Source organism: Meleagris gallopavo, chromosome 22 (genome assembly GCF_000146605.3).
Source record: "Meleagris gallopavo isolate NT-WF06-2002-E0010 breed Aviagen turkey brand Nicholas breeding stock chromosome 22, Turkey_5.1, whole genome shotgun sequence".
In the NCBI taxonomy this organism is placed as follows: domain Eukaryota; kingdom Metazoa; phylum Chordata; class Aves; order Galliformes; family Phasianidae; genus Meleagris; species Meleagris gallopavo.
The window spans coordinates 6,423,977-6,448,662 of NC_015032.2; the positions used below are offsets into that span (position 1 = coordinate 6,423,977).

At 45.3% G+C, this 24,686-nt stretch overlaps 1 protein-coding gene across 1 annotated transcript; it reads right to left on the reverse strand.

Annotated features, from left to right (window-relative positions):
- Window positions 1–27: 27 nt before the first annotated feature.
- On the reverse strand, window positions 28–24,320 carry CHRNA4 (cholinergic receptor nicotinic alpha 4 subunit). The gene is made up of 6 exons (XM_003212038.4): window positions 23,256–24,320; window positions 21,918–22,069; window positions 18,040–18,084; window positions 17,839–17,948; window positions 9,540–10,920; window positions 28–4,296 (listed from the first exon to the last, which is right to left on the reverse strand). The coding sequence occupies exons 1-6, from the start codon at window positions 23,314–23,316 to the stop codon at window positions 4,171–4,173; spliced, it is 1,875 nt and encodes a 624-aa protein (XP_003212086.2). The 5' UTR covers window positions 23,317–24,320; the 3' UTR covers window positions 28–4,170.
- Between the last annotated feature and the right edge of the window lie 366 nt (window positions 24,321–24,686).

Genomic DNA, 24,686 nt, shown 5'->3' on the forward strand with positions numbered 1-24,686 from the left:
TCTGGATTTAATCCTGTTGGGTTTTTTTTTTTTAGATAATTCTGAATTAATCTCAGTGCACAAATTTAGCATGTCCCTGTGAAATCCCACCAGTTCCTATTCTTTCCCCACTTTGCAAAGGAATGCCCGTTTACTTCCCCCTCTTCTCAGTCCTTATGGAAAATCTGTCTTGATTTTCTCATTATCACTTACACCCTAAGCAATCATTACAGAGACTTTTTTCCACACAGTGTGTAACGTGACGTCATATTTTCAGACTTTCTTACATCTTTAGATGTTTGTAAATTACGATAAAATCTGGTTTCTATCCCTGCTGCAGAGGTTGGCCCACCTGGTGCAGCCACATGCTGGCAGAGGCTGAGGACCTTTCAGAGACAGATTTTTTTGGCTACAAGCATCATTAAATCAGCCTCAGGGGTAAGATAAAATACGCACGGAGGACTAACTAGCAATATTGCTAACAAGCAGCTCTGAGAAGGCTCTCTCCAGGGCTCAACAGCTTGGTTTTCCCAAATATAAAGGTCTGGAGACCAAAAAGAGATTTTGGGTGGGACAGGAGATTTTATAAAAACGCATCACTGCAGTGAGGCAGAGCCCAGAGGGGCTATCAAGGTAGGTGGGGCTGTTACAAGGGATGATCCTTAGCTCCATATGTGTCTGTCATCTCACATACATCCTTCTGCCTGCCTGTCCCTATGCAAGTGAATTTATTTGAGTCTGGTTTCTAGGTAAGTGTTTAGAGAGAAACTTAAGCAAAAAGGAGGTGATATAGGTTATGTGGATTAGCTCACTGAAGATGGAGATGGTATTATGGACAATTGCCCTGAAAACAGCTGAGGAAATACAGATTATATAGCTCATCCTACCAACCAGCTGCAGATGAAATACCCCCCCAGTGTTGTATGGCTGGGGGGATGACTTAGGCAGGGTGAGTGCACATATGAAAGACTCCAGAAAATGTAAATCTCTCTTTGCTTTACATGAGGTTGGAATAGCAGAATTATTCATTTTTCCACAGTTACAGTCTGGTTCACATCTCAGTTTTATTCCAATTTCTGATCATTGAATTCTGTGAAGGGATACCATCCTCCTTAGCAATCTCCAGAGTGGAATAATCCATCCAAGACAGAGTGATGGGGCATGATTCTTGTTTTCTCCCCTTGGATTTTACCAGAAGGCACATTGGAAGCAGAAAGCAAGACATTATTTGAACTTTAAACTGGGGAAATATTAATGCCATGTGAGAAGAAATGGAGCTGCCACTACATGAGAAATGTTGTGATGTTAGCAACACCAGAGGAAACCAGTGACCTGCATCATCTGAGCTTCTTCCAAATGCCACTAACATCTCCGTAGCCGGTTTCAGCTGTCACTTCTCATCTTGCTCTGCCAAACCCTGTGATCCCACAGTGTCACTGAGTCTTCAGGGACACAGCCACATCCTCTGCGCTCCCCATCACACCTGGCATTTCGATGTGCTAATGGAGCAGATGTGTGTGGGCAGCCCAGGGTGGCAGGGCAACTGTGCCAGGACTGGATTGCATTGCTGTGCCCTTGCCAGGCTCCTGTGCTGTCACAGTGCAATGCTCCCCTGGAGATGCTATTGTGTGCACTGATAATCACTTTTTGCAGAGAAGGTGGTGGGCTGAGGTGGCACGTTTGCTGTGAGCAAAGTGGAAACTATACTTGCCTTTGCAGAATCTCACAAGAAGACATTTAGATCTTGAATCTGTCCTTAAACCTTTCCTAGTCCTACTACTGCACCCGAATCATTCCCCTGTGTTAGGCAGGGGTCTGTCTGTGGCAGGTCGGCCAGCTGGGATGGTTATATGGCTGCGGATGCACACAGCCAAGCCCACACCTGCTCCACTGCCCCGATGCTCATGGGCTCCTACATTGCAGACTGAGCTCTGAGCAGCCCCTGGGCACTGCCCAGGACCCAGCAATACCCCGGGGTCAGAATTTCTCCCACCTTCATGTATTTTGCACTGAAAATGGGAGCCCAGCTTGTCTGCAGCGCAGCCCATGACCTCCACGCAGGCTGCAGCTGCGTTGGTGCAATTATGCACTAGACCTTGAAGATGTTTCGTTGTTTGTTTTCTTTTCGTTGCCATAAGCAAGCTCACTGACTGTGAAAAAGGATAAATTAGCATCTCTAAAGAGTGAGTCTCTATTCTGAAAACAAGCAAAGAGCCATCAACTCCCTGGCTGCAGCACCATGCCAGGACTGCAGTTTCTGCCAGCTGCATGGATGGAGGGCACATGGCCAAGGCTGTGACAAGAGGAAAAGCAGGTGGGATTGATGGCATTGGCCAACCAGGGTGATCACTGCTTTGATTTTATCTTGTCCTCGAATTTTGATGTACTGTTTTTGAAATGGTTCAACTCCAGTCCTTCCAAGATAGATAAAATGTGAAAATTCTTTGTTTTCAGTCTTTAGACTCAATACTGAGTGTGCCAACAGTTATTGCAATTCTTGCAATTATAAGTAGAATGAAAATATTTCTCTCTGGTATAACTAATGTCCATATATTAGGATGCATGGTGCACAGAATATTGAAGCCCTCACCTTTTTTATAAAAACAGTACAAAGAACGAATTGTAATTAGTAGACATTATGAACTGGAGCTGGTATCATAGTATCACAGAATGGCCTGTGTTGAAAAGGACCATACTGATCATCTCGTTTCAACCCCCCTGCCTTGGGCAGGGTCACTAGCCACTAGACCAGGCTGCTCAGAGCCACATCCAACCTGGCCTTGATTGCATCCAGGGATATATAGGTTTACAAGATTTGCTGTCCTTCCTGAACTGAGTGCAGTATCACTGAACCATAGAATGATTGGGTTGGAAGGGACCCTAAAGACCTCCAGGTTCCAACCCCATCTTTGGGCTGACTGCCACCTACCAGGTCAGGTCCCCAGCCCAGCACTGCTGTCATCAGCAACTCCTAGCACTCTGGATGTGAGTAAGCCTCTCAAGCTCATACAGCTCTGGGTGTGAGCTGTGCATCCACCAAAGCTGGGGCTGCTAGAGCTGCTGGGAAGCAAATTCCCTGCAGCCCAAAGGGTTCGTGTGCACTGACTGCAATGTGGGCTGCAGGGGGACGCCTGGGTTCTGAGTCACACAGCCATGCAGTCTCATGCGAAGGCTGTGTTTTTGGGCTGTATCTGCTGTTCCTCGTGCAGTTTAGTAAGCTGTTTGTAAGCCCTTCTGCCTGTGGAAGCAAACAGGGAGATGTGGCACTGAGTGCTGCTGTGCTTTTCCCAGCTGGCAGCCAGCAGTGGAAATGGGAGCTGTGCATTTCTAAGTGCCAAACAGAGGGGATGCTGAGCTGAATGGGCTATGAGAAAGCTGAGAAAAACAAGGCTGCTGAAGCACCAGTGAACAAGGTGATCTATTTGTGCGAGTTCAGCACCTGATGCTCATTAAGTAACTTCTTCCAGCCAATCAGGGAAACGGCAGGCATGGAGGGGAGACTTGCAGCATGGGAAAGAGCTGCAGAGGAAGATGCAAATCTCCCTTGCTTTGTCTGAGCCTCACTGAGAGATGATGTCCCTCATCTCCGTGACTTCTGAAGGGTCTTGGCCAAAGAAACCCTGCCAATATGAAAACTACAAGCACTGTGTTTTGGTGGGCTAACGTTGCCAGTTGTCCCTAGTGAGACTGAGCTGCTTCCTTCAGCCCCTCCCATATGGTACAGACACATCCAGCACGGGTATCCCAAGCTGGAACTTTATTTATAAAATGACTCATACAGGGGCAAGCAACCCCAATCCACTTCAGCTGGACAGGGCAAGGTTACACAGGCACACGGAGACCTCTGATGACGAGCGGAGCAAATTTGCTGGTTTGTATACGCAAAGCCTCTGCATGTGCTGCTTTAGGGGGCAAGCTCGTGGCCTTACACTGCTGAGTATATGCCAGTGAATGGCACCATGCTATGTACAAACTTTAATGAGAACTTTTCCCCTAAAATAGATGGAGGACATGAAAATGGCTTGGCAAAATGATGTGACTTCAGAACGTGTTCCCAGTGTGCTGTGGAACAACTCATGCGCGGACACGCAGTGAATAATTCAAAGGGCCGGCTCCATTTCTCTGCTCATCTCCTTCCAGGTGAACTAAGACCCACAGGGCAGGATGTATTTCCTCATTCTGTAGCTGTGCTTAGATCATTCCTGCCAGCCACGGCGGGAGGAAGAGCCCAACGGTCCCCAGCAAACACACAATGATGAACATCCAGAGGAAGATCCGGTCAATGACCATCGCTACGTACTTCCAGTCTTCCTTCACCTGGCAACACAGAGATGGAAGGCCAGTTATTAATGCTTAATTGAGATTAAAATGCATGAAGACTATTTGTGCTTTATTCTAAATACAGTATTTTAAGTCCTTAAGTAGGGAGAAAAGGAAGGGTCTTGCTTACAAAAAGTGGTGGAGTACGATGGCAATTTTTACTCTTATTACTTGCATGGGAGACATCCCCAATCACAAACCCTGTCACAGCTCCCCAGGGATGATATGTCTGTGGATAATTAAGTGTGTATGCACACTCACGATCCCAGTTTCCATGAGCCACAGCTGTAACAGGGTGTGTAAATGAGACTGAGATTCAAGTTGAAGGGGGAAAGAAATTGCTTGTTTCTTTGTGCTGGTAAACAGACTTGTTTACAGATTAATGAAGCCGAATGCATTCTGTGAAGGGAATTACAGCTTTGGCTGAGTGAGCAGTGAAAACGAACCAGCAAATAAAAGAAGTGGTTTGCCTCATCCTGCTTTTTCTCCACTTTTGTCTTGCTGTGGGATGATTTTCCAGCAATTCCTCTCTGGGGAAGTCTAGTTCTTATTAGCACCATCAGGCAAGACCTGCTGTAAATGGCTATTTCATCAAGTAAGAAACCACATACATATGAAAACCTCTTTTATTACATTGCTGTTATTAATTTCTTTCCCAGGAAGAGGACTGATCAGATGGTGAAGCTTTATTTGATGCGGCTGCACCCATTATAATTCTCTACAATATACCACTTGATGATTAATAGCCCTGATGTCACCTTGCACTTCGGGCTGAAATCTGGCAGGCTGCCCTGATCCTTAGGGAAAACATCTTAGCAGGAGCTTGCTTCTGCCTCTTCTGTGCTCGTGACTGCAGCAAATCAGGAGCATGGAGTAGGAGGCAGCAAAGCTGAAGTTGTGCTTTGCTGGGGCTGCTTTCCCAGTGGGTGCAAACAGAGGATTTTATTATTCAACAGCCAGGTTAAAAAAATAAAATTAAATATTGGCTTTTGCTGAAGCTGCTTACTTTCTTGGAGGAAATGATCGATCTATCATTGGTGAGTAAAAGAAATAATAACACTTGAAATCAAACACTATTCTCTCGTATCAAGGATGAAGTCGCTGTGGATAGCCCCCTTTTGCCATGCAGGTTTTCTGATCTATTCATTATTTGTTGAGAGTTGGAGCGAGTCTCTGAAGCTTAGAATTCCTGGTGAGAAGGCCGCTTGCAAGCTCAGGATGACTGTATTTAGAGGTTTAGCATCTCATGAAGAGGCAATGTGTAAAGAAAAACTGAAATTCTCCATCTGATGTCAATCTGGAAAGGTTGATTGAGATAAATGCTTCCCCATTATGGCAATATAAGGGTTTGTTGCGTCTTTATGCTTAGGAGAAGTGAGTGGTAGACCACCTGAATGCAAGAAATGAATGAGATGAGTTTCTCCTGGAGAAAAGAAAGGGGGAATGGGAGAAGAGGAACAGCTTGAGAAGTTCAGCTGAAATTTCCTTCCAGACAAAATGGATTATTCATAAATAGTCAGCCCAACTTGAAAATGATGGCTGGGAGCACATTGGATGTTTGCAAAATCAATATCCAGCTTCAGAGCAAGAGCACAGAAGGGTGAAATCAGAAAATATTGAGAGAGAAGAGGAAAAAAAGGGGGGAGGAGGAGGAAAAGCAAATGGTTTGGGGTTTTGTTTTGTTTCCTGACTGCTCTGTAGCATTTCCCCATGATTGAAACTCTCCAGCATCTCACGTAGAGCACGATCCGCAGAGGCCTGTCTGACAGATCCATGCAGCATCTGCTGCCCCAACTTCTGAGCTGCGTCCTGATTAGTTTTTAAGAGGCTGACTCAAAACTCTTTTCGGAAAAGGATCAGGGGCTGCAAACAGCTGATTTGTGCACCCCCAAATTCCTGCACGGTCAGGGGCTCTCTGGCACTTCCCTGGTCCATCCCAGCAGCAGAACAGGGCATCAGCCCCAGGGCTGGGGTTGGAGGTGCCTTGGGGACCTCCAAGTGCCATCTGATGCTCAGGAGCCAGAGCCTGTCACACAGATTAGAGGAGTCCCGAGTGGTTTTATTGTACTTTGTTAAAAATAAACCAGTGAGATTATCCCGTGTTCCCTCCCCCTCAGCTATTTTCTCTCTCCCATTTTATTTTTTAAGCTGTCTTCATGGGCTTCTTATTAGAGTAGCCCTGAGATGCACACTGTCATGAGGACAATGAAGCTTTGCAGACGGTGCTGTCGGTGTCTCGTTATTTTGACTGGTGTGTGACGTGCAGCTCGTTTTACTTCTCAGCCTGTAATTAATTTCTAATGGCATTCCTATCATACACTGGGACAATTCAGTCTTGCATTTTCCCCAGTGTCTTGTTGTGCTGGTTTGGTCACAGATAAGTTTGTGTAGCAAACAACTGCCCTCTTGCATTTCCCATTTTCTCTTTGCTGAAGCACTTAATTAAATGAACTATTTAGTTTTAATTTAGAAACACTGCCCCTGTGGCAATGGTGCTTTAGAAAAATAAGGAAGTTTAAAAGAAGCTTTGTTCCCATCCTGCAAAGGTCCGTGGCTCAGAAAATATGACCTGAGAGGCAATAAGCTGTGTCCCAGGGGCTGCTGCTGCACAGAGCTGTCTGCTGATGGGTTTGGGGGAGGCTTCCACCCCTGGTAGAAATGCCACAGTTTGATTTTAAGATGAAAGCAAATTTCTGAGTACCAATATCTTTTTTTCTGTAGTAAATCCTCATTTTATTAGATCAGCTCTGTTCCTTACAGTTATTTTCAATACCAGGAAGCCTGGTGCACTGACAGTCTCCACTCACTGCTGGATGTGCATGTGGTGTCTTTGCTCACCATGGAGGGCTGTTTAGACCCCAAAGAATTCTTCCTTTTCTTCTGCTTTTAATGTTTAGTGTTCTAAATATATTCCTCTTTGGGATAATTGTTTCATTTCAAGAGGGAAAAGGAGAGAGAGAAGAGTAGCAGAGAGTGGAAGAAGAAAGTTCATTTTGAACCATAGAACGGCCTGGGTTGAAAAGGACCACAATGATCATTGAGTTTCAATCCCCTGCTATGCGCAGGGTCGCCAACCACCAGACCAGGCTGCCCAGAGCCACATCCAGTTTGGCCTTGAATGCCTGCAGGGATGGGGCATCCACAACCTCCTTGGGCAACCTGTTCCAGTGTTCTTTCTTGAAGAAAGATGTGATGGATTGCGATGGATTAAGAAGAAACAACAGGTATTCGTTGACTCACTTCTTGTTGACATCAACAAGCTTAGCAGGGAGAGAATCAGTTGAAATAGGCATTATTGATGCAATATTTTTTTCATTTGCACCATGGGGAGATATGTGAGTTAAAATCAATTGACTTCCATGGGCTTATTCATGATTATTATTAGCTGGAGAGAGCAGAGTTTAATTCCCACAGTCTTAATGTGATGGTGAAATGTTTTAGCCCAGGAAAGAGAGCTGAGCTGTCAGCTAATGAAGGTGAGGGTTCACAGCCTTCTTTGTCACAGATTTGTTCTGCGACCTTGTACAGGTCAATTCATCTCTGTGCTTTGGCTGTCACTCCTCAAAATGAGGAATAAACAGCTGCTTCCTGAAAGGGATGTTGTGAAGTGAAATACATTAAAGAACAGAGGCCTCTAAAACTGTGGTACCAAAGAGCACATAAATGGACAGTAGCACTTAATCCTTTGTTGCTGCTGCTAAGTGCTCTGTGCTATGAAAAATGCAAATATACTCTTCAAGCCCAGGAAGTCTTGCCTAAAAGCACTATGACTTCCTTTGACTGTAAATCTGGTGACAATCGAACTGTAAGAACTGTCAGAAAGGTATCTTTGCTGACTGATACCTCTAAGAAAAACTAGATCCCGTTTTCTTTAGCAAGAAGCTTGTGTCTGTGACCATAATTAGCTGGTGTACTGTAACCATAGTATTGTAAGGGAAGAGCTATGAGATATAAAAGGATGTGGCATTTGTATGTGCATCACCATCTCCACTAAAAAAAAAACCTTTCAGCCTCTACTTTCTCTATTTGTAGCCATCTTTACCCCTTCAGAGTAAGCAGTGTCTGTCTGTGTGTCTGTCCACCCACCTTCCCGCAGACTGAGCCAAGTGGTGCTCCACTGGAAGTCCACTAACGAGGAATGGCGTCACATATGGCTAAACATACCGTGCAGCATCCCCACACTACAGCACACTTCCCACAGCCACAGCCTATTTCAGGAATTTGCCTTCCCAGGCTCAGCAACCAGTCAGTGCTGAAGAGAAATCACAGTGCAAATTCCCTGTCCGTCAGAGGCTTCGCTATAAAGAGTTCTGCTGTGTTCCCACAAAGATGACTGCTTTTCTATTTTCTTTCACAATTGTAGCCCAGGAAGGGTCAAGATGCTTCCTGGCAGGATTCTGTTTCTGTGCTATCTCATTATAAAATAAAATTTTTGGCTTTTATCTGCAGAAAACTGAAGGCACAATTCAGAGCCATGATGTGATCCCTTGTGCAAAGAGCAGTGCTGCGAACTGCTGAACTACCAAAGCAGGGATGTTAGGGCAACGCTGGGGCAACCAACGTCAAAGTGCACTTGCTGATACTGTTCTCAGGAATGGGACAACAACAAATCACGCTGGCTCCTTCTCTGGCTGTTTCCCATACCAGGCAAAGGCAGAATCACTACTGCAAGGTGCCCTCTAACCTCAATTAAAATCACTTCCTTAGCTGCAATTAAAGGTGTTTTGAAATGGTTCAGTTTTGAAATACCAAAGAATTTCTCTTTTTTCTAGCTATATTTTGATCCCCTAAGAAACAAAATAAATTAAGTACCCTTATGCCCACCCCAAAATTTGAAAAGAATTCAGGGGAAGATGACTGTTCTCTTCTACAACTGGTCCTACTTGACCAACAACTCCACTTTTCTGCTATAGAACCCTATTGTTTGAGAGCAGCCCTGAACATGCCCCGGTTGTGCCAGACCCTTGCCTGACAAGAACCCAGGGATAAGCTCTCTGGCTGTATCCAGGGTCATGGCATTGTTGGCATAAAGGGGACAGGTTGATGGTTGGATCAGACGATCCTAGTGAGCTCTTCCAAACTTAATGATTCTATAATTCTGTGATTCTATCCATAGTGCCAATGTGTCCAGGACCCACAATGATGAATACACTCTGATAGTCCTCACGTTTCTTTCAGAGAAAGAGGTTTCTTTCAGATTATTTTCAGCTTACCCAAGGAGGCCAAGTTCACATACTTACCGAGAAATCTGCATCTTCTGCTCGCAGGTGGTCTGCAATATAGTGGACCCCTTCCACTGCTAGCTTCAGGGCTGGGGACATCAGCACGAGGTGTTCTCCTTTGTTGCTGTGACTCTTGCTTCCTTGAGTCGGTGTGCCAGCTGCCTCTCCCTTTTTGCACTTACACTTGCACTGGTGGGGCTTGTGCTGGGGTTGCTCTTCATTGAGGTGGCAGCGCTGCGATGCTGGAGAGGCACTGGAGTGGCCATTGGTCTGGGAAGAGTCCTCCTGCAGGTAACAGTACTGGATGCTGCGGGACCTACAGCGGATGTTCCCTTCCTCTGTCTTATTGGGGCTGTACATCTGCTGAACACTGAGCGATCTGCCTTTGGAGATGGATGTGGTCTGGGTGTCACTCAGGGGGAGGCAGGAGGACTGCGGAGAGGAGCACGTCACCTGTGGGGGCTCAGGGTGCAGCATTGAGTACTGTCCAGAAGGGGATTTACACATAGGCTGGGGCTTGGCCGGCTCCTCAAGGTGGGCACAGAAGGATGATGTGGGTGAAGGTTCATTACTCTGGGGGCTGGGGGAGGATGAGGTAGTGAAGTTGGGCTCCATGTCGGCCTCGGACCAAAGCCTTGGTGAGTTGGTTATTTTGTGCATAGATTCGATAAGCTTCTTGCAATTGTCCTTCACTGTGGAGGGCCGCTTCATGAAGAGGAGACGTGGGACTATGTCAAGGAAGACCCTCCTCACCCAGTCAGGCATCGTGTGGGTACGTGGGGAACGGTGGTGCACGTTGAGCACAAAGACAGTGATGATGATAGACAAGGTGACAAATATCATGGTGAAGAGCAGATACTCTCCTATCAGGGGGATGACCAGGGAGGTAGAAGGGATGATCTCTGTGATGAGCAGCAGGAACACCGTGAGGGACAGCAGCACAGAGATGCACAAGGTTATCTTCTCTCCACACTCAGAGGGCAAGTAGAAGACTAGGACGGTCAGGCAGGAGATAAGCAGGCAGGGAATGATCAAATTGATTGTGTAGAACAGTGGCAGCCTCCGGATAATGAAAGAGTAAGTTATATCAGGGTAGATCTCTGTGCAGCATTCATATTTCTTGCTGTTGTAATTGCCCACAGCATTGATGATGACCCACTCCCCGCTTTCCCAGTAGTCCAGTTGGTCCACGTGGCTGTGCATGCTCACCAAGTCTATCTTAGCTTTGTCATATGTCCAAGAGCCAAATTTCATTTTACAGTTTTGCTGATCAAAGGGAAAGAAGGTAACATCGATGCTGCAGGAGCTTTTATAGATGGCAGGTGGCATCCATTTAATTCTCCCATCATAGAAGAGGTGGGCTTTGGTCAGGTGGGTGACTGCAAAGTCACCATCAGCGCTGGGGAGAAAGAGAAGATAAAAGAGACTGAAGTTCTTCGAAACTTATCTAATTACTAAAGAAATAGGATATTTACTGCTTGGCTTCCAAAGATGCACTCAGGGCACCTCAGGGATGCAAGATGTACACCATCCACCCTACCCAGATTTTGAACTCTATTGGCTTATGCAAGCACTGGATTTGAATGCAAATGTCAAACCTCAACACGTATGAGCCATGCCCTGCAGCTAAATGCACACAAGATCCCCTGGAAGAGGAAAATGCCCTGGAAAGGGTTGATTTTGCTCTGCTTTAGAGAGGTAGGAAGAACCAGCCAGTGTGGCTCTGAGCTCTACAGAGTTGTGACAGCCACTGTAAGTGAACACTGTTGGGTAACCAGTCAGTCTCTTACACAAAAAACAGTTAGAACATCCTATTAATAGGAGTAATAACAGTTAGAGTCTTAATTTCCAAGTATGGGAATTATTTACAGTGTCTTTTACAGGGACTCTCAGTTGGGGGCTGTGTGCTGACATCAGATACTTAAATAACAACCCAGGATTTTCAATCAGAAAGCCTTATAAAGCTAATGTCTTTGGAAAGTCACAACCTGGACACCCGATACTTATTCTGTGGTGGTGAACTGGGCTTTTTAGTTAAATTCTTGCTTCAATAATGAAAAGTCTTTACACTTTGTGGCAAGTTTTGGAAAAGCTAAAGTTTCTTTCTAAGACAAGAAAGCTAAAAATACATACAAACCCAGACTGCTCTCCCCAAAGGATCAAGGCAAAAACACCTGTACCTTTCTCTCTAACACAAATGAATAAGAGCATTACCACTGTATCACGCATTTCTTTTCTTGACTTTTCTTTTTCATGTCTAATTTACACTCATGAACTTCTTTCTCTGGATGAAAACCATCTAGTTTTCTCCTGGGTTTTGTCTGTCCTGTGAAGCCAGATTGAGACATGAAACATGCAGAGCAAGTGATGCTCCAGCATTTGCTCTTCTTGGTGGTTTTCTTTCTAAATCTCAATAAGAATTTGGAATCCAATTCTGCATATAATGATACCTTAGAGGCCTGATTAAATTGTTCATTAATGGAACAATATGTTTATAATTGGACTGGTACTGCAGCAAAGAGATAATGAACATCCACCAGTGTTTCCTTTCTCAGGTAGAATGATGTGTAATTGGCTGGGCAAACAACACAGCTGTGGTTTTGCTATTTAATGCTGCTGCTAAATGGCATGAAACTCTCACACTAAGGGACAACAATTCTCATAGGTATTATTTTCACAGACAACAGTATTTCTTTCTCAAAACTGTCCTGTCTGGCAGTTTTGTCAACTTCCTATGCCTCCCTGCATGCATTTCCCTTCTGAAAGCGTAGATGCAACTAGAGTGATGCTGCATGCCTTGCACATCAATTATTTCAGTAACTGATCTGTTTCTTTGATTAGAAAGACATTTGAATTGCATGCCCAAGAAACCCAGCCTCAGCCCCGGTCCTCTCCAGCTCACACACTTACAGATAGCTGCAGCTTTATCTTCCAAGGCAGATGTTGATGCAGTGCCATGGCAGGCATGAATCCAACAGCAGAGTTGTTTCTTGCACCTGGGGGTTATCTAATGACTCTGAGGAGACTTAAAACATCCTGGCATCTTCCTGCTCTTCCCCCAGCAACCTAACAAGGCTATAAAGTAATTCTCGACTTTGGATGGGTTTTACAGCATGTACTTGAACTTCTCACTGCAGTTTAACATAGAGATGTCTGAGCAATTTTTAAGCAGGCTAAATTATCCTCGATACTGTGCGCAGATGGGATCTAAGCCAGTTATGTTGTGCAAAGATAGTATTAGCTGTTGCCTTAGCCCATTGTGCATATATATATATGTATATATTTGCCTATTTTCCCAGGTTTCCCACCCACACTGGACCCTCAAGCATATGCTCACTGACTTGGAAACCACGCTAGCTGGCATGCTGCCGATGTAGGGTGAAGCTGGAAAAAGGCTTTCATTCTGGGTAAGGCTTTCATTCTGCTCATCTTGACATGAGAAAAGAAGCAAAAAAGATCACCAGGCTGTTGACAGTCCTCAAAAAAAGCCTTTCTCCTGTCTTCTCCAAAGTGTCAAGCTGAGAAGATGGTTTGTAAATAAAGCCTGCAGTTATGAGATTGGGGAAAACTTTTCTCATGGAAAGCTTTCCTATGGGAGAATCCATTCTTGGTCAAGTTGTGCCAACAATCACTACGTAACACGATGGAGACCTTAGGCAGGCAGGGGGGGAAATCGGCAGGGAAAATCAGCAGTCCCTGCCTCACAGTGGTAGCACAATTTCACTTCATTGAGTCTCAACCACTGTGTTACGACAGTTGTGTTGAAAAACCATTTGGAAGCAGGAGCGAGTGAAAGGTAAATATCACAACGAGAAGTTGAGAATTAAGATAGACAGGCTCTCCTGATTGCTCCAACCTGACAGCTCTAAAAAATCTGTCAGTAATAAAGTGCCAGAGCTCTTATATTTTCATGTCAAACACAACTGTGCACACTAATAAAGACAGTTTCTCATTCCTTTTCTGATGGCAGTAGTGCTGCTGCATTCTGCAGCCTTTGATTCCTCAGTTCTAGGATGCAGGCAGTTCTTCTAAAACCTTATACATTCCTAAGGGTTAGAGGGTGGCATTGTTTCGCTGGCAGCCATCAACCGTGTTTCATTAAAAAGCTCTGCTGATGGAGAATTTTTTGCCCATTTCTGTTTTGCCTGCAGTTGGGGATGGATCATCTCACAAAATGGAATGTTTTCAGAATGCATGTAAATGAGGCGCACGCTTATTTTAATTTCTGATGATACCATTTAAATCCAAACACAGCTTTAAAAGCTTGAAAATTAGCTATACACATGTATGGATGTAGTTAGAATGCCCTCGTTTAAAGCATTTGTCACCCAGCAACAGGAACCAAGGCAAAATGGGGTTTGAGGAGCCCATTAAACAACCCACCCTGTGCCCTTTTCGTAGATATTAAAGAGATGCATCTGTATCGTTCAGATTAAAGCACTCTCCAAGGGCAAATCAAGTCATCTTTTGTTCAGTAATTACTTTGTATTACTGAAATGATCACCAGGAATTCAGAGGTTGAAAAGGACCTAAAAGGACCTCTGGAGATGATCTAGTGCAAATTCCTTGCTCAAAGCGGTCAGCTACAAGAGGGCAGTCAGGACCTTCTCCTGCTGGGTTTGGAGTACCTACAGGTTATTGGCAACTTGAGTACAAAACAGTTCTGTCGATGTAGAGTTTGGGCGTTGATTTCAGGTTCCATCCCAGCATTTGCTTACTTCAGATGTTGAGAAATCACGGGTAGCAGAAATCTCCAGAACTGCTCAGTAAAAGAAACATCTGTCTCAGATGTGGCTGTGCTGCACTGATGAAATAAGCACAGCTTTCTCAGAAGATTGCCACAGTACTGAGAATTTGGGCATTTTACTCTTTACTTTGCCAAGAATCCTCATCAGCACTACGAAGGTAAACTCTGTCCTGATGTTATGAAAAGGCCTCGAATGCTAACTCAGCTACAGCCCAGGAGAGAGTTCCCTCTTAGAGGTTTCCATCGGTTCTTGTAATACTCAAAAGCATCTGAAAAGATAATTCCTCCCTAAAAATATACTGCATTCCCAGAAGAATCAGGAAAGCTTAAATGTGAAGCAGCAGTTACAACTTAAAACTACAGTCTGGTGCAAAATGACAAGATCTGAGTATGCACACAGATGAAGAGAAATGTCAAGAATGTTTCCAACATTTTTAAGGTTAGACTAAGGCATCTTTTGGCATTTCTCTTCCAAACAGGTTTGGAATGACTCAGAAAACCAGTGTTATTCCGTAAGCTTCACTGGTTGCAAACATCATCATACAGTTCAAAAGAACAAGCCATTGTAGTATAGTTCAAAGAACTCTCTGCTTCCTCAAGATTTTCAAAAGCTGCCTGCCAGATGAACTTCTAATCCAGCCCAGCAATCCTTTGTGTCCAAATTATCACTGGGTGAATTTCCTCAAGATATGTCCTCCTCCTAATTACTGAAATTGTATTATTTGAATTCCCTTCAAGCATGAGGAATCTTTTATTCACTTTTTGTTACTAAAAGGCAGGGATTTCCTTTTGGAAGAGCCAACTCCAGAAAGCATTGAGAAAAAGTAAATTATGAAGTCAGAATGTTTCCAATAGCCTTTCCCCAGGTTTTACACTCAGCAGGGATGAGAAATGCTGCAATGCTATCTCAAACATCTAGTTCAAAGTTAGCCAGCAAAGCTCACATTTCAAGTCCTCTGCCCAACCATTAGTCTCAAGGTTCTTGCATTCCTCTTTAGCAACCGGACCAACTGGCTGCAAATTTTCTGTTCCGTGGAGTTTCAGCGATGCGCTGGATCCAAACCACACAACACAGCAGTGGAGCAGTGAAAACATTAAAATGCAGTCCTACAGGCTTATACCTTGATTAGACTGACAAAAATAATATGTATTTTTTTTCCACTTTAAATGCACAAAGGAAAACTAAAATGTGCAGAAACTCCATTCATGAATGGGAAAATAAGTCAATGCAGAGAATTAGATAATTCGCTTACAAATGATTTGGTGGCATCTGAAGAGCCTTTAGAGACTCATACAGAACAGCTGGCCTTCTTGGCAGAGAAGAGAAGCTTTGACAGTTCCCTATTAACTCATATTCCTCTGTTATACGTATGTTTTGTCATGTCTAGCAAAAACTATTTACAGAGTCTTAGAATTTATCTCATCAAGCCTGAAAACCCAACAACATATTCATTTCCCTGTAGAATATTAATTTGCTTTTAGATTCATTGTGAATGTTTATAACTACAAAGGTTCTTGAGGCCCAACCATCCAAGTTTACTCATTTAATTTGGGCCTCTGGAGTGGATAAATGGAAGTTTTGGACAATAATGAGCTTAGATATGAGAATAACTCACAACAAAGCATTACGTTTCCTTAATGATGTAAACTTGAAATCAATTTAAGTGTTACCATTTCTATACTCTCCTCAGGATGGAAACAGGAAAAGCCCTGTGTAATCTGCTGTCCTGAAAGTTTCTTTTCCAAAGGATATTCATCCCAAACAGAAACACCATAATTCCACCGGAGCATGTGCTAACCACTGAACAACTCGCATTAAAAAGCTCAAACAGTGCAAGGCCAACATGGCCACTCACCCTCTTCCATTAAGGTCCCTGCACACAATTCTCTTGGTGTTAGAGACCCAGAGTTATCAGTATGTAGTTTAAGTTCCCCCTAAACAATATGTATAAAGTATGAGAGGGAATCCTTATTTATATCACCCATGAGTATTCACTATCATTTCTAAACTTTCCTGAGACATTCCTAGCTGAAACATTCCAGAAAAGAAACATGCTGGAATTAAACAGTTGTTGAACTGTTGAGGAGAGACTCCTGCTGATGCCCCCTCATGCTGTGTGTTTTGCATTGCCTTGTCCTGCAATCCCTATAAATATCATGAAACTTCATTGTCAGAGTGGTGCAATTAAGATAATGAGTGCAGCTACAGATGGATTTAGTAAGAAATCAGATAGACAAGTGCAGCCAGGACAGACAGACAGCAGTCTACACAAGAACATGCCTGACACTATATGAAAGAGCATGGGCAAGTATAGAGATAAAGAGAGAATTAATGGAAAGCCACTGCTGACTGGCTAATGGTTGGCGCCTACAGGCATGTTTAATTCATGGCTAAAGTAACCAATTAAAAATGCATGATGGACTCATGATAACCATCAGGAGAATGCATGATTATGAACTATAAGTATGGGTAAAAGGAGAGCTTTGGTGGCTGGGTCAGACCTCATTGAGCCAAGCACTGAAGCAGGAAAATCTCCAAGTGTTGCAGCCCAGAAGAGGACAGGAAGGACATTTTGGAATAGCTGCTGTTATCAGACTGGGGCTGCTGAGGAGCTTTGCTACTGGCGTGACAGCAACACTCCATGCCACTGAGGATCAGGGATAAGCTAACGGGAAAGGTGACAATTTCAATAGTCTTCAAAGCTCACAATCCTCCAGAAATTTTTCCATAAGTCGTGTCTTTGAAAAACAAAACAAAATTATATCGAACTAGAACCAGGCAACTCTTCTTTAGAAATGAGCCTGGCTTCTATTTGGTGTGTTTTCTCTGAGTGCAAGCCACATACAAGGATGGATTTGTTTGATGCTTGCAGAAATATTTTCTCTGGAGCCTGTGTGGGGAGGGAGCATCCAAAGAGACCAGAGAGCTCTGGTACGACAAGCAAAGGAGAAAACAGCCTTGGCACTTGGGAACTCTGTCTATGAGTATCAACAGTCTCTGAAGAAAAGAAAGAAAAGCACCACCTACTCCCTGCCTGCAAGGTGTGCAAGTGAGAGAAAGCTTACAAGCTTTGGGGATCAGGAACAAATACCTATTTAGGAATAATTCTAGAATTGCATTGGGCTGGCCTGAAATTTGCAGTAAGTCTGACATTTTTTGGTTAATTTGCCTTATTTAAACCCATTCTTGGTAATGAGCTTCTCCAGTTGATGGTGATGAATGAGAAAGGAGAGCTCCTTGGTAAAATGATGCTGACAAGGGCTGAAAGATCCAGCTCAGATTAATTCCCCCTCCAACACGTGGCATCCCCCACATTACTCACTGCTAGAAAGCAATCATTAGGACAAAAAAAAAAAAAACAAAACAACCTGTGATGAGTGTTAGTCATGTCATTTAAGGCATGTCTGGGACAGATACTGTGAGAATCCAGGACAGATATTATAAGAATCTACACAGATCTCTAGGAAAGAGAACAAAATGAGGGACAATTGCAAGAAGCTCCTCGATGCTGTAGGAAGGGAAAGTTGGCAAGGATGTGTTTGCCTTCCAGACTCAGCACTCACACTCACTTATTATAGAGGACAATGTCTGGCCTCCAGATGAGCTCTGAGGGGATCCGGATGGATGTGACATTTTCATACTCCTGGGGGTCCCAGCGCAGCTTGTAGTCATGCCATTCCTGCCAAAAAGTAGGTGGTTACAGAACTGGGAGTTTTCAGATTGCAAAACTGAAATGCAACAGGGAAAAGCACATCTTTTGGTGCACCCACCTGCTTCACCCACACATTTGTGGTCATCATTTGGTTCTTCTCATCCTGAAATGCAAGATCAGATGTTGGTTACAGGAGCACATGAAGTGGCCCAAGGAGTAAATTAAATTAAATGTAACTTCATTGCACTTGATTTCTGTAATTACAAACCAATTCCGCAATAAATAAAAGTTTAACCTTGGAAATAAAAAGCAGATGTTTCCTTCATTCAGCATGGGACAGGGCACAGCTGTCTGATACCACACAACAGCTGAGCCTGCACCGAAGCAATCCTGCCAGCAGACTGGCTTGAATTTACTGGGATTTTCCTGGGTTCAGTCTCAGATGATGGGGACAGGTGGAAGGAAGCGCTCCTCAGCTCAGCTTTGTCCTGAGCACTGAGGGAAGGGACTGTTGTAAGTATATGCTCAGTCACACGTGTGCATGGCTTGCAATGCTCTGCTCTACAGCACATAGTATTTAGTATTTTCATGCAACGTTATCAGTGAGCACAGTTTTGGAAACATGAAGCTCAGTGGTATTTCTCTTTCTATAAAATAGATGAACTTTGAGCACCACGGAGTGACTTACTTGGACAAAACCAAGCTACTCTGATGACATGTAACCTTTAGGTCTAGTGCATACCCATGATGTTGACTGGCAGGCTTTCTCCCACCTCTAACTAGAAATAGCATGAGACAGCAGAACTACACGTATACCTTCAAATAGTGCTGAATTAATAGCAAAGTAGTATTACTAGTGGAATTAATTACTATTTGCCACTTGCCTTGCATGCAAGTTACCAGCCCTGTGTAAATCAGCAGGATGAATTATAGAGAGCTCGGAGCTTATTGGCGTGCTCGTTTCTTCTCCCTCTCTTTGGTCTGGCATCAAACCCCGCTTGGATGACAGGGCTCATTTGAAAACAAACTGCTCATCATTAACTTTGCACTTGTGCCAGTTCAGGATTAATTCTGAGCATTAAAAGCCAGAAGGCTGCACATGGCTGTGCCTCCCCACTCTCTGTGGCCACGGCATCAAGTGTAGCACTTGAGCAGAGAGACTTTCATCCAGGAGGTGGGCACCAGCAGCACGTGGAGGAAAAAGGAACACAAAGAACATTCAAATGAGTGACAAAGGAAAGGCAAAATCCAGCTGTTTCCTGGGGTGCAGATGGGACACCAGGATCGCCACTGGTGAGGCAATGGACTGGACCACTCTGCTGCTTTGTACTGGGGATTACAGCCTCACAGGTGCTACCATCTTCCCACGGAAATTCCTGCCTACTTTCTCCCTCCAGGCTATACCTGAGGGCTCTGCTGTCCTCCTGGCCCAAGTGAAGGACATCTCTTATCCAACAGGTTCCTCACAGCGGCAAGGCGATGCTGCCTGCCTGGCTCACTTCTTCCACACAGAGCAGAGCAGGGGATTCTGCAGCTAAGGTGCAGCTGCTCTGCCTGGTCTCTTTTCTCAAGGCGAACGCAGCACCATGCAGAGACATGGGTTTGGACTCCAAGCATGCCTCTCAGTGGCTGTTCCCAGACACACGCCTGATCCCCTGCCCTTCTTCCAGGCTCTGAAACACGCGGGTGAGCTGAGGACACGTGGCGATGTCAAGTTCCCCATTGATTTTTCTTTCCCTCCCAGCTTTTGTCAGCAGGAGCCAGGATTTGAATACGGCTCTGATTTCTCCTTCAGACTTCTTGTCGTTGGGAGCTGAACAACAGTCACACAGGGGGCTGCACAAGGACTGCCACTGCTGGGGAGAGGCAGACGAAGTACTGCAGCGGTGGCAGAGGTGACATCCACATCCCCTGACCCCAGCAGTGTGGGAAGGGATGAGACCCCTCCTCTTGCATCCCCCAGCACAGGGAGGCCAGCCAGTTGCACTTCTGACCACTAACATGACTTTGAAAAGATTAATTTTTCTTCAGGAACCTGGGAAGAGCTCTACAAGGCAGGTGCATCGATCCCACCCCTCCGTGGTTCTGCAGCTGCATAATGGAAATCTCTATCATGCCTCCACAGTCACTAATGTCTCATCTTTACTCTTATCAATTATTTAGATGAGAACTGAACAACTTCATCATGAGCAACTGCAAACAGCTCTGGATTGCACAGGCTGACAGAAAGAGAGAAGAATGGAGGATCACTGTTGTGCTGCAGAGCTGATGTTTCGTGCAACCCTCCTGCAACCGGTGTCTTCCACTTCCTCCTCTCACCCCGCCTTGGCTTCGTTTCCCTTGCATCTAAGGTCTGAAGCACTGCAATGAGGGCTTGTTGTGTTTTCCATCCACCTCTCACCCTTGCACTTGGCTGCCTGTTGTGTTTGGGCTGGTTCTCACAGCACTGTAGCAGCTTCCAGTGTTCTTTCTCTTGTAAAAATCTGTTTTTCCTCATGAAGCCACAACGCTGCGAGGCTCTATGAACCAGTGGAAACATTCAACCTGAATACTTAAGAATTCATTGAGGATGAAGGTCATAATGGCACACCATTGTGAAAGATACTTTGACCACATCAGTAGGAGCCCAGGTGGAGTCCAACAGGCCTTGGGAGACCAGAATGGTTATCAGGAAAAATTTCTTTTCAGAATGTATGGTGGTGCAGTGGCACGGCTGCCCAGGGGGTGCCAGGATCATCATCCCTGGAGGTGTTTCAGAGCTGTGGCACCGAGGGATGTGGTCAGTGGGCATGGTGCTGTGGGTTGGAGTTGGACCTGGAGATCTTAGAAGATTTTTTGAACCTTGATGACTCTACAATCATTTGGAAAGTCATTTGGAAAGAGATTTTGATCACCTCAGCAGGAGTCCAAAAGGAAGAGATGGACAGGCTCCTGCATATAGCACTGCATATAGCAAAGGCATGGAGGACTATTCCAGATTTCTGCTTATAGCTTCTGCTATTTCAGTTATTCATGGATGAGATCTTGATACTAAGAAATCTCAGCTTCTTTAAGAAAAGTTCTAAAAGTTTTTTTCCCCTCCAATTTTCTAACCCTTATCTCAAAATATAAGATATAAAGAGTCATCTGCTATGATCATCCTACACTAGCAACGTCTCCAATTTGCATCATATTCTGAATTATCACTCCCTTTTTCTTTGCCACAGAAAACAGCAAAAATTGATGGAGGGAGCTTCTGAAAGCATGGCAAGAGCTTGTTCAAGAGACATGCCTTGACATCAACACAGTGTCCTGGGAAGGACTGTGTGCAAATGGACTGAAAGAAGCACACAGGAGCAAGGTGTGCACAAGCCAGAACGTGTGTGTATGCTTTCCATCAGCCTATGGGGAATCACCTGTGTTTGTGACTGTAGGAAACACACTGCAAGAGGATAAGCCTTTAAATAGCAATTCAGTGTGTATCAGCCCAGAGTGCAAATCACTCTGTTCCACGCAGGCAGTTTGAACATGTAAGTTCTATCTGAGCAAACATGCAGGAATAATTTTCTCCTTAGTATCTGCACAGCTAACATGCTTCAAAACTTTCATTTGCAGGGAGCTCCTTAGGCCAGGATGTACCTACCTGTACAAACCACCGGTCTGATCAGCTCATGCAAATTAGCGCTAACGATTATGGTTTAAACTATAATCAGCCACTTGTTTTTCCCTTAGCCAGGATGCTTTGGCACTCAAACCAGTTGCTCCACTGCTCTGCTGTAATCATTCCCACTGGCTTTTGGTAAGGAATTTGGGATTCTGGCTATAGTCAGTGAAGAATAAAGGATATGGTTTGGGGACCAGCTACTCATACAAGTCACAGCAGAGCTGTCTGGTGACTCTTTCCTACTGAGAGCAAAGGCTTCCCACCCTGACCCTGAATCTCAGTCTGCAAACCCCCCCGCTCACCAGGAGCATCCCCCCCAACCCTGTTAACCTTCATGGGCAGGGTGCACTTACAACATCGATGAGCTGGGCTATGGACAAGCCAAATCGGACCAGGACCACATCTGAAATGTTGGCGACAGGACGGGACCACTTGTTATAACCGGAGAAGAGTTTCTTCAGGAGACGTTCCTCTGCGTGGGCTCGCGTTTCCACGTGGCCGAAAGCTGTGGGCAGGGCAGGGTGAATTTGCTTTGCTGTGCACTGCAGCCCTGAGCCAAAGGGGGGGAGCAGAAGCCTTGCTGGGGGGACCCCAGGATGATCCCAAGCACGAACACAGCGGGGTAACGCCACCGTGGTGACATTCCTCCCTACCATCCCAGGCACTGATTGCTGTGTATTTCTTGCTCAGTTCACCTGTATAGAAACCGTAGGGCTTCTATTGAAGAAAAGGATCGGTCTGCAGAAATCAGGGGCATCACTAAAACCATTTTAAAACCACTGCACAGGCCATTTTCGCCTGAATCTTTAATTTTTGTGGCCACTTCTTGGCAAGCTTCTAGCATAGGAGTCCGTGGGCAGGAATGGGGGATGCTAGGCAAAAAGAAAAGCAGCATTTTTAATTAAAAAAAAAAACTGCAGGGGGATTGGGGTCGTGTATTGGATTTGCACAGGAAAACTGGCATCAAATGCATCAGTTAAAAAATAAAAACAGACAAATTCAGCTCTTCAAACTAAGCTTCATAGCAGCCCCTCAAAAACGACGGCAGAAGGAAGAGAAAGGGGGAGAGCTCAGGCTGGGTAACACGAGTGAGGTTTCTCTCAACAACGACTTCAGAAGTTGGATGCTGCAAAGAACAGCCCCGACCCCTGACGAAGCCGTCAGCGGTGCCCGTTGGTTTAATTAAAAACTAAATCCTCAGTTCTCTGGAGGTTGCCTTGGGGCTGCATCCCAGCTCCCAGCGAGGGCAGTGGGAAGAGGCAGCGGGGGGCTCTCCCCGCGTCCCCCGTGGAATACGGCTCTTTCTTAGCCGCAGCCTGCCCTGGATTATACAAAAGGAAGCATTAGCAGAGCGCTGCCTGCCCTCTCCCCAACCACAGTCATCGCCCGGAGACACATTAACACACTTCACCCAGGGAGAAAAACCCAGCAAGAGGCTGAGCTCTGTGTGTGTTCACTCCCCATGTCCCCTTCCCTGCTGTGCTTTAACCCTTTCCCCAGCTGTTCGGGCAAGGAGAAAAAAATAGAAGCAAAGCACTGAGCGATTTATTTAGGGGACCTGTAACAACGGGGCAGGGAGGTGTGGGAGTGGGGGAAAGTTCCTTGCAGAAAGGGATTGGTGTTCTCAGCATGGCTAAGGGAGAAAAGAGAGAAAGAACCGAGCAGGGGGAGAAGAGCCTTCTCAAACTTACCGGGGAAGATGCTGGCACACAGCAGGAGAAGGAGGTTTCCCTTAGACACGAGAAATCCCATCGTGGAGCAGAGCTCGGGCTTTAGTACGCAGCGTCTCCCGTCGGGGCAACTTTTCCTCTCCGAGTCTCCGGATCCTCCGGCTTCATTCCCCTCGGCTCCTTTCTCTCCCTCTTTTCAGGAGGGTATTTGATGATTTATATTCTTCCCATTCTTTCCCCGCTTCTCAGCTCTTCCCGCTAGGAAGATGCTCTTTCCCGGGGTACGGATGGACACTTGCGCTCACTCACGAGAGATACAGGAGAGCTGCAGAGAGCTCCGGTAGGGATGCAAGGGATGCACAGAACACCCAGCCTGCCTGCCTGCCCTGCTAGCTCCTCTCTCTGCGCCGGGGCTCTTTGGCTGCTCGATTTGTTCGCTGCTGCTGCCGCCCTTCCCCCAGCCCTCTGAGCAGCCTTCGCTGAGCTTTTTGCTGCTGGTGACCACCGACGCCGAGGAGCAGCGCTTGATGAAGCAGAGGGGGAGCACGGCGTGTTTGGGTATTTGCTGTAGTCAGACCTGCCCACCTCCAGCTGAGGAGGAGGGAATCAGTGCTCTCCAGCAAACAGGCTGCAGGCGAGGAAAACTTTGAGAGTGAGAGATAAAAGAGGAGGTCCAGAATCTGGCTGCATGCACCCATAAGCTGTGGGGCTGGGGTCATTTGGGAGCTTTATATAGCACCTGTACCCCAAATAGTTTTTAATTAACAGTAGCTGTTCGTTTAATCTTGCTCGAGTGCTTTTCAAAATTGCTCCTGTAGACTCAGGTAATTAGCCTGATAGGTATTTCTGGTCCAGGCGTGTAACTCTGCTGTCAAAGGTTATCGAGGTCAGTGAGCCTGTCCATGAAAACAGGGCTCAGCTGTGCTTGGTGCTGTACAAATGCATGGCAAAAACACAAATGTTAGGCTGCTCAGAGGCAACATGCAAATCAAAGGTGAGGCAGAGGCAGGAGCTTACCTGAACTTATCTATATCTGTGAATGCACCTTAAGTGCACCACAAATAGCCCTGCTGAAGTCGTGACAACTGTCTGTGAAGGAAAACTGTCAGCAACAAATTAGTGCTCAGCCCTTCATTGCACAGCCCTGATTACTTGCACCTGAGGCACGAAGCAGAGCCCTCTCCATTTCATTCTAAAACCAGCTTTGATATTAACACAATTACTTCCATATGGGTAGTAAATGGATTCCGTTTTCAGGCAGGAGTAATTTTGTCAGCTGCAAAATTAATCAAAGTCTGTTCTAATAATACTAGCTACATATTTAATGTATAATAATTTCCCTACTCCTCAAGCATCTCAACTATCTTTCAATATAATAGATTGCTAGCAAAAAGTGGGAAGGATTAAAGCAACGAGAGCCTTTCAGGACGACAAAACCCCATCTTTTTTTTT

Bases quoted from the DNA above. Each gene is read 5' to 3' on its own strand.
- CHRNA4 (XM_003212038.4), bottom strand. From the start codon at position 23,316: ATGGGATTTCTCGTGTCTAAGGGAAACCTCCTTCTCCTGCTGTGTGCC. The intron at 22,070-23,255 runs GTAAGTTTGAGA...CCCTGCCCACAG, and splicing joins GTGTGCCAGCATCTTCCCCG to CTTTCGGCCACGTGGAAACG. The intron at 4,297-9,539 runs GTAAGTATGTGA...CTGTGTTGCCAG, and splicing joins CAGAAGATGCAGATTTCTCG to GTGAAGGAAGACTGGAAGTA.